Source organism: Stomoxys calcitrans, chromosome 3, assembly GCF_963082655.1.
Source record: "Stomoxys calcitrans chromosome 3, idStoCalc2.1, whole genome shotgun sequence".
In the NCBI taxonomy this organism is placed as follows: domain Eukaryota; kingdom Metazoa; phylum Arthropoda; class Insecta; order Diptera; family Muscidae; genus Stomoxys; species Stomoxys calcitrans.
In genome coordinates this window covers 195,447,172-195,457,708 of record NC_081554.1, presented here as the reverse complement: position 1 = coordinate 195,457,708, position 10,537 = coordinate 195,447,172, and the positions used below count along the sequence as shown (strand labels likewise).

Sequence of the window (10,537 nt, the reverse complement as noted above, 5' to 3'; positions counted from 1 at the left end):
TAAATACTGATTGCCAATGATACTCGAGATGACAAGACGAGTTATTGGCGCCTTCAAATAACTAATGGCCAACATCAGCGTCTGTTCCCAGGTTTGGGGCGGCTGGAAGCGAGCGGCGGATCTTGGAGCAAGCGACTCACCACAACAAGGGATACATGTGCAATCCCACAAAACCCATGCGGTTGGGGCCAGTAACCCGCCCCCGGAAAACTATGAGAAACAAAGGAATAATAAAAACGGACACCCCCCCCCCCCCACCGTTGACGACTCACGTAAAGGAAAAAAGGACCATGATTTGCGGATCTGCACCTGGAATGTCCGCACTCTTTATGGAGAAGATGCAGTTTACCCGATTGGCGGATGTATTAGAGAAGTACAAGGCAGTGCGATGGACTGGGAATGGCGTCACTAAACACGAAACGGTGACGAACTATACTATAGCTGCCATAACACGAGGCATGAATTTGTCTGTGGATTTGTGATTAGTCGGAGACTGAAACACCTTGTCTCCAGCTTTACTCCGGTGGATGAGAGGCTAGCCACAATCCGCATAAAACCCAAATTCTTTAACATGAGCCTTATTTGTGCCCATACCCCGACGGAAGACAAAGACGAGCAGACCAAGAATATTTTCTACGAGCGCCTAGAGAGAGAATATGACCGCTGCCCCGCCCATGATATTAAAATTGTTCTGGTAGATTTTAATTCGAAGATAGGGAAGGAAGACATTTTTGGTCCAACAGTCGGAAAGTTTAGCCTCCACGAGATAACGTCCAGTAATGGGTTGAGGTTGATAGATTTCGCAGCGGCAAAAAACATGGTAGTCAGTACCACCAGATTTCAACATAAAAATATTCACAAAGCCACATTACTGTCAACCGATCAAAACACGAGAAACCAAATTGATCACGTTGTGATAGATGGAAGGCATTCATTCAGCGTGTTCGATGTACGATCGATCCGTGGAGCGAATATAGATTCGGATTATAACCTTGTTGCAGCAAAGGTTCGCACCCGTTTGAACATGGCGAGGAATGTACGATCACGACATTGCACGGAAGCTCGACACTGAAAAGCTGCAAACACAAAAGATGGCAGCGGCATACTCCACTCGATTGACCCAACTTCTTGATGAAAGCACTCCTTGTTCCGATGATATAATGGCGCAGTGGCAAACCATTGCCCACTCCATGGAGAATGCCGCGAAATCCGTACTTGGGTGCCGGGAGCCTCCCCCAAGAAACCCATGGTACGACCAAGAGTGTCGAGATGCTACTGAAGCCAAGAATGCGACATATAGAGTAACCCTGCAATCAGTAGCAACGTTCTAGAGGTATCGGGAGAAAAGGAGAGAGGAGAAACGCCTATTCTGCAGAAAGAAAAAGGAAATGGAAAGACGTGAGTTTGAGCGAATTGAGATATACAGGAGTTGGAATGAAGTCCTGAAATTCTACCAAAGAATCAACATCAAACCGATGGCTTTAATGCAGGCACAACTTCCTGCAGAGACAAAGAAGGAAATCTGGTAACCGACATAGATAGCATGCTGAGGGTTTGAAAGAACATTTTATACAACTGCTGGTGTCTGAAGTTGGCGGCGAAGAGGATACCGCAGAACCAATCAATGATGATGGTGTGGAATGTTTACCTCCTAGTCAGAATGAGGTCCGACTGAAAAACAACAAGGCAGCAGGAGCCGACGGATTACCCGCTGAATTATTTAAGACCGGAGGCTACACGCTGATAAGACGTATGCATCAGCTTATCTGCGCAATCTGGCTAGAAGAACGCCTACCCGATGATTGGACCTCATCATACTGCGTCCCGTACACAGGAAAGGAAAGAAGACGGAAATGTGCCAACAACATAGGAATAAGTCTTCTCCCCATCGCATACATTATACTCTCGAGCGTACTGTGTGAAAAATTAAAACTAAAAGTCAATGAGATAATTGTGCCCTATCAATGCGGCTTTAGACCTGATAAATCCACCATAGACCAGACATTCACACTGCGCCAAATCTTGGTAAAGACCCGGTAAGAACAAATCAACACCTACCATCTCTTTGTTGACTACAAAGCCGCTTTCGTTACCCCTTTACGTTCAAAGGTATTTAAAGTCATATCCCTGCAAAATTAAAAGAAAAAAAGTACTATTTCGGTCCAAAAAGTACCTTTTTAGTACCATTTCAAAATTAATACACAAGAAAATAATCCCAAGCAGACCCATAGCCTTGCATATATTTGCAATTGTGTGCTCGTCACTGTTATAGAAACATTCTCACCCACAACATATTTTCCTATTTAGTTTTAACTGGAAAACGTGCAGTCAGTGTATTGAGAATCACGAATGAGTTCGGATGGTAAACTCGGAAAGTGCAAATTGTTAAAGTTTCGGCAAAATGCTGGTATGACCAATGACAAAAATCATTAGAGCAACACACATATGGCTGCCACATGCAAGAAAACACAATAAGAATTTCTAAGGCACATACATAACATTTACTCGATATATAAATATCCATCACAAAGTAAGTATTTGAATGTGCGAAAACAACAACAACGAAACCATACCAAACCATACTGTGCATCATAACATCGCTATAAATCCAAATATACTCTGAAAGAGTTTGAGATCTTCTTATAATTCGTAAAAATTTGAGTAGGAATTATGTTACAGCATTAAATTGAACTTGGCATCCTTCTCAATATGCACAATCCATTTTAAACGCTTAACGTTAAATTAATGTATAAATGAACAAAAACTAGTTGAAACTCCTAATAATATGTTCTATCAAAAATGAAAGGTATTGTCAGGATAAAAAAAAATTTATATTTGCCTCAAATTCTTGCAAGACTTTATTGCAAAAAAGTACTTTTATCGTCAACAAAGACCAACGTTTCTTTATGTCAAACGAATTATTTTTTTTGCGTGTGGTGTGAATGGTTGAGATGTTTTCCAAAACCAATGAAGCAAAACAAGTCAGTGTAGACATAGCATTAAATTACAATGGTAATATGTTTATCAAGTTCACAATTTTATTCTTGAAAGCATGGCGAAACAATTAAAGGTGGTCTCATTTGTACAACAACCACAAATCATATGGTGCAATACGCCATCTAGTCGTCAAGCTGATTGACGTTTTGTCAAGCCACACAAAGAAATTTGTATGCGTACATGGGCAGAGAATATGCGAGAAAGAAGATAACAACAAAGAGAATGCAAACAAAAATCTGACATATTAATACCGTCAAATCTGACCGGCTGTTAACAGCTGTTCGCGGTAGACCACCTTTTTAAATCCGCCTTGCCTTGAAAGAAAGGAATTACAAACTTGGATCCTATTTCCAACAAAAATATCATAGAAAATTGCGAACGGTCCGTAAAAAATGAACGAAACGGAACACGTTTAGTTAAATGGCAAACAGGCAAAATTCCAGCAGGACCAATAATAAATTTAATAACTCTGAACACATTAATAACACATTGTAACTTTTTTTTAAATAATGGTTTGTGAATAAAGAATAAAAACATATTATTTCCTAAAACAAGTAAAAAGGCGTTAAGGCGTTGGATACCACCAACTCGGGTATATATATATGTAATCCACCTTTCGTCAAAATCCGGTGAAAAATGCCCCAAAAAAATATTGGTCTTTTTAGTAGCTATGTATATCTTAAAATAAACCGATCTGAACCACAAACGACACGGATGTTTAAAAACCTAGCATAAGTCACTATGTCAAATTTAAGTGAAATCGGATTATAAATGCACCTTGTATGGGGCCAAGACTTTAAATCAAGATATCGGTCTATATGGCAGCTATATCCAAATCTAGACCGATTTGGGAAAGTTGCAGAAAATTTTCGAGGAGCCTAACACAACTCACAGTCCCAAATTTCGTCGAAATCGGACAATAAATACGCCTTTTATGGCCCAAAACATTAAATCGAAATCGAGTCAGTTATCAGCTGTTACTTTTAGCTTGCTTTAGAAAAAAAGTGCGCGAAATTTTGTTTACATTTGTTTGTTTGGCGTAAATTTTAATATGGGTACCACAAGTATTGAAAGAAATTCATTTAACAAACCGAATCAACGCTTGTGATATGCACCTTAAACGCAATGAATTCGATCCGTTTTTAAAACGAATCATAACTGGAGATGAAAAATGGATTGTTTACAACAACGTTAGTCGAAAACGATCATGGTCCAAGCATGGTGGACCAGCTCAAATCACTTCAAAGGCTGATATCCACCAAAAGAAGGTTATGCTGTCTGTTTGGTGGGATTGGAAGGGTGTGGTATATTTTGAGCTGCTTCCAAGGAAAACGATTAATTCGGATGTTTACTGTCAACAATTGGACAAATTGAATACAGCCATCAAGGAGAAGCGACCAGAATTGGTCAATCGTAAAGGTGTCATATTCCACCAGAACAACGCTAGACCGCACACATCTTTGGTCACTCACCAAAAACTGAGTGAGCTTGGCTGGGAACTTTTGATGCATCCACCATATAGCCCTGACCTTGCACCATCAGACTACCATTTATTTCGATCTTTGCAGAACTCCTTAAATGGTAAAACTTTCGGCAATGATGGGGCTATAAAATCGCACTTGGTTCAGTTTTTTGCAGATAAAGGCCAGAAGTTCTATAAGCGTGGAATACTAAATTTGCCAGGAAGATGGCAAAAGGTTATCGAACGAAATGGCAATTATATATTTGATTAAAGTTCATTCAAGGTTTTATTAAAAATGCATTTACTTTCTTTTAAAAAATCCGCAATTACTTTTTAGGCAACCCAATATATATTCTTCATCGTCATGGCATTTTAAGTCGATCCAGCCATGTCCGTCCATCTGTCTGTCGAAAGCACGCTAACTTTCGAAGGAGTAAAGCTAACCGCTTGAAATTTTGCACCACTACTTGTTATTGGTGTAGGTCGGTTGGAATGGTAAATGGGCCATATAGGTCCATGTTTTGATATAGCTGCCATATAAACCGAGCCACTATAGGGCGCAATTCTTATCAAATTTGGCTGAAATTTTGTATGACGTTTTTTGTTATGACATCCAACAACTATGCCCAATATGGTTCAAATCCATTCATAGCCTGATATAGCTGCCATATAAACCGATCTGGGATCTTGACTTCTTGAGCCTCTAGAGGGCTCAGTTATTATACGATTTTACTGAAATTTTGTATAGCGGCTTATACCATTACCTTCAACATACGCGTCAAATATGGTCTGAATCGGTCTATAGCCTGATACAGCTCCCCTATAAATCGATCACCCTATTTTCTTTTTGAGCCCCTAAAGGTCGCAATTCTTATTCCATTTGGCTAAAATTTTATACAATAACTTCTATAGTGGTCTCCAACATTCAATTCAATTAGCATAGCAATTCTTTTATCCTTTGTTTGCCTAAAAAGAGATACCGGGAAAAGAATTCGACAAACGGTGGAGGGTATATAGGATACGGCCCGGCCGAACTTAGTACGCTTTCACTTGTTATAAATAAAATTATTAAAAATATGCATGACATTTTTTTTAATTCTTGATTATTGTACAAAAATAAATTGAAATAAGTTTTGCATTGAACATATTGCGACTGGTTGTGGAAAGTAAATTGTTCTTGAGTACATACAAGGCGTCTTGTTGTGTAACACATAACGTTTGGCAATCTTTTGTAGTTTCCCCTTGGAGTCGAACGCTGTAATTTGAACATCTGCACAAATTAGAATTCCTATACATGGTTGGCTGAGTTCTCATGGTCTAACGATTCTCGAACGTCACAACGAAAGACAGACGGTGTTAGTTGGTGCTTTTCCACCCTTATGTGCCGCAGTACAATGCCTGTCATTTCGTCACCTTAAGTAAGAATTGAAGAATGAAGAAATGAAAGGATCGCCCTTAATCAACAAAACACATGGCCTTCTATTGCAAGACATTGGAAAAGATCATAACAATGGATTGTGAGATGATGCAACCAGTGTTTACATGGGTTTTTCCTCTTGCGGCTGACGAAATGGAAACGGAAATGATGTTTCACCCTTGCGCATTAAAACTGGTTTGTATTGAAAATCTTTTCATGTGCAAATATTCGCCCCTTTGTGTGTTTTAGCCATTGTTTGGTCGGCCGTGGGAATCTATTTTTCCCAAAGGAGAAGAAGAAAGTAAAGAACACAAGAATTCGATTTTATTTTTACATTTGATAATCCGATTTTTATTATCATTCGAAAGTGGAAAAAGGTGATGCTTTTATAAAAAAATTAAAAACTATAGATTTCTCATGGGAATGTTACGAAAAACGCTATATCAGGTCGTGGGGTTAAAATATTTTTTAATCTACAAAAATAAACTTAACCTAAGATTTAGCCTAGAAATTTAAAATAATTACACACAGGTAGTAGATATGAGGTTGGACTCGCACATCTTGGCTCCGGTTTTACACATTTCGCGCTTTCAGCACCTGTTTCTGAGGACTGGGTATGTTTTCCTTGCCGGGAAATAGGACCGTCTTTTTGGGTGTGGTGCGGGGGGTGTGTGTGGAGGCAGTTTTGGGAGTTCGAGGTGTACGTGGGGTGTTCACCGTAGAAACTGCGGTTACCTTGCCGCCCGACGAACGTACTGGGGTGGTGCAGGAACGCGTGGCCGCCTTGTTGTTGGGAGTGGTAGGTTTCAGGAGTTCACTGATTTCACTCGAGCTATCGCTGCGTACATTCTTCTCATTTGAGTTGAGGAACCATGAGGCTATCTTTTCGCATTCTGCTCGCAATTCAGAATCGTTTAACAGAACCTCGATCTTCTCCAAGTCGGTGCTGTTCTTTTTAGCTGGTGTGGCAACTTTGGAAGAGCTCTCCTCGACTTTCGATTTGAGGGTGATGTTCTCCAGTTTCAGTTGCTCGCACTCTTCACGCACCTTGAGCAGGCTGGTGTCTTTGTTGTCCAACTCTAGCTGGGCAAATTGCAGGACAGTTGCAAATTCGTCGAGGGCTTTCTTCATGTCCTGCATGTAGATCTCTCGGGTTTCGTCCTTGCTCTTGAGCTCGTTGTACATGTCCAGGTATTTGGCAGCATCGCCGTCGATGCGCTCCTGGAATGAAGAAGCAATTTTAGTGAATTTAGCCAGAGTTTCTTCTTCAGAAGTTAGTATTTCATTGAACATGGATTCTTTAAGGGATACCTCTTTTTGCAGCGACTCCGATGAAGCCTTCAAGGTGGTGAGGGCCGATTCAGACTCCTGCAGCTGAGTTCGTACTTGCTCCAGCTCGGCTTGTAGCGAGAGATAGCTTTGTTCCAAAGCCCCCTTGGCCAACTGCAACGATTCGAGTTCTGCCTTCAGCTGCTCAACATCAGCGTCCGATTTCTTGAGGCGATCCATGAGAATGTTTACCGTTGACCTGGTATTGTTTAAGGTCAGCTGATAGTTGTATTTCTCGGTAATGGTCTTGGCCACATCATTCTTCAGGTCAACCACTTGCTTCTGCAGATTATCGGTCAACTGGACATAGTAGTCAATGCCGTTGCGCAGTTGGTCTTCATATTTTTGGATCTTCTCATCCCGCTCACGCAACATGTCATTGGTACTCTCCAATAAGATCATAACATCTTGTTTTTCCAATTCGATCTTAATGATCTCATTTTCGGCCATCTTTTGGCGCTTTTCCAACTCACTACGCCAATAGGCTTTCTCGCGCTCAATGGCATTCTCCAGATCGGATTCCAACTTTTGAACTTTCTGTTCGGCTTGAGCCTCGGCATTTCGTACCTTCTCTTCGGCTGAGTTCATGAGACGCTCCTTCTCCACATATTGGGCCTTCTCGCGGCACAATTGGCGTATGGTATCGCAATGGGCATCAATTTCGCAGTTTTTGTCCAGTAGCTCGTCTTGCAGAGATTTGATAAGATCACATTTGCTGGCCAGGTCATTCTTTAGAGTGTTGCGTTCATTTTTTAGGCACTCCATTTCGTTCTGTATGATCTTGTTCTCTTGCGCATAGGCGAGGGCGTCCTGCTCAATTTGTTTCTGCAGGTTGTTTACATCAGCTCGGAGGGAACCATTAATGTTCTTAAGATTCTCAATGATTTCAAAGTTTTCACGAGCCTTTTCAGCATCGGCAGCCAAACGATTTTGGGCCTCTTGAATCTCTGACTCTAATTTAGAGATCTGGGTTTGCATAAGAGTTTGGGACTCCAAGTGGGTCTTGGCCTCAGTCTCCAGGAATTCATTGTTCGACTTCAAACTCTCACTTAGCTTGGCCAATTCAGCCACCTGGGCAGCATGTTGCTCGTTGAGGTCACGTATCTCAGATTCCAGTTTTGCAATATTCTCCACATACTTAGAGTTGTCGATCGTAAGCTGATCATTCACCTCTTTGAGAGATTTGTTTTCGGTGGTCAATTCGTGTATCATGGTCTCTGTCTTCAGCTGGGCATTGGCGTGCTCTTCACGCATTTTTGTCTCAGTATCCTTCAGCTGATCCACATGGCGCTTCAGGACATCAATTTGGCTCATGTAATTCTCAATCAATTCATTCTTATGGCGAATTTCCTGGTGTAAAGCCTCTTTGCCCTTAAGGCGACTGGCTGACTTTGGCATGTCCTTAACGGGGGTGGTTGCTGCCGATGGCAATGGTGTAGAACTGGCTGTAGAGGAACCACCCGCATTGTTGTTATTGCTCAGAGCAGCTGCAGCCAAATCGGAATTCTGACGAAAACGCAAGCGATGGGGCAATGAAGGTGTACGGAATAGCCGCAAGCCTTTGGATTTCTTATCCTCCTTTACAGCACCACCCTCTTTGGGTATTGCAAACTCTTTGGCTTCCTTGGAGCTGGAGGCGAAGCGCACTGCGTCCTTGAAGAATTTCTCGATTTGTTCCTTACGTTCAGGGTGAGCTGTAGCCGAGGTGATGGCCGCAGCCGTAGGAGTACCAACACCTGCATCAGCACTGCACACATGGCGGGCAGGAGAACTGCAGGCGGCCGTATCTACATCGTTGAAACGTTTAAGCTTAGCCTTGGAAAAGGACATGTTTTCAATTGCGTTTGAAATAGTTGAAATCGTATAATTTTCAAAAAAATGTTTGAGTTTTGGTTGTTTTTGTTTTTTTAGGTCTTTAAGGGAGCAGTTATTTGCTTTATGTCCGGTGTACAATGATTTTCGCTACCTCAATTTATTTTACTTTTTTTTTAAGATTCTTTTAGCACTTCCTTTTGTATGGAAACATTTACTTTTTATGTGGGAACAGTCAGTAGTACAGTTTGTTTTTTATAAATAATTAATAACAATTTTCTTGTAAACAATTACAAACAAAAACAAAATATAATTTTTTTTTCAAATTTAACAATCTTTCCGGTCGATAAACTACAACAATTACACTTTCTAGCTACTAGGAAGGATACTTTCTTCTTGGGGCGGAAAAGTTCCTCAACGTTTGACTGACAAAACCTAACTGATCACTCGGCGTTTCTTGCTCGTGGTAACTCACAACTTTGCATCGGCATACACCATCATTATGAGACTGGCAAAACCCACCCTTCAGCAAGGACTTATGGGAAATACCACCACAATTATGAAATGCATGTGCCATGACACCCCTAACTGCAGCCGTAGTAGTTAAGCATGAACTTAACTCTAGGTCTGGTGGTGGTTAGCGACTTCAATTTGGAAGTAGGAAAGCAACAAAGTACACAAGAAGTCATCGCAGCAGGCAGCAAAGATATACTCCAAGTATACTTTAAGATGTGTGTTTGCAGTGCGCACACATGCGCAGTTGGCTTGTTGTTGTTGTTGTTTTTGTCCCTTTACATACTAACTTAAGGTATGGCTGGCTACATTCCTTGGGACAGACAAATAGCGCGCGCAAACTGATAATCGTTGTTGTTGTTGAATGGAACGTGCTCGCCAGGGATATCCATTGACAACGTGTAGCGAACTCAACCGTAAATCCCATGCACACCTGGCCCATTCATACAAAGCTGCTCAGAGAAAAGAAAACTAGTTGATTATTATTACGAGACAAACAATTCTACTAGCCTTGAGAAATGGTTGGTAAAGAATAGGGACTAGACCACCGGTCTAAGCAGAGTTGCGGAGATTTTGTCGTTCTCTTTACATGGGTTCATGTAAATGCAAAGAAGTTCATTTAAAACAGAACATCCCGTCCTTTGACATTTGTTTCTATTTTGATAAGCTATCATTATTGTGTGGAAAGTTTCCAGCAAAAAAAATGTTTTGGACTCAAAAAAAAGTTAGGGGAAAATCAGTTTTTAATTATTTAAAAAAAAATTGATGACAACATTTAAATGGGGACAAAAACTTAAAAAATAAGAAAATAAGTAACTATAAATAAAATCTGAGAAAAACCCTTTGGTAGATATAAAAATTAAAAAAAAGCTATATGTATTGGGTTGCCCAAAAAGTAATTGCGGATTTTTCATATAGTCGGCGTTGACAAATTTTTTCACAGCTTGTGACCCTGTAATTGCATTCTTTCTTCTGTCAGTTATCAGCTGTTACTTTTAGCTTGCTTT

The 10,537-nt window shown here is 40.7% G+C and overlaps 1 protein-coding gene across 1 annotated transcript; it reads right to left on the bottom strand.

Moving 5' to 3' along the window:
* Positions 1-6,193: 6,193 nt before the first annotated feature.
* LOC106086910 (putative leucine-rich repeat-containing protein DDB_G0290503) lies at positions 6,194-9,078 on the bottom strand. The gene is made up of 2 exons (XM_013251762.2): positions 7,188-9,078; positions 6,194-7,097 (listed from the first exon to the last, which is right to left on the bottom strand). Exons 1-2 carry the CDS (start codon positions 9,033-9,035, stop codon positions 6,450-6,452), a joined length of 2,496 nt encoding a protein of 831 aa, XP_013107216.1. The 5' UTR covers positions 9,036-9,078; the 3' UTR covers positions 6,194-6,449.
* Positions 9,079-10,537: the final 1,459 nt, after the last annotated feature.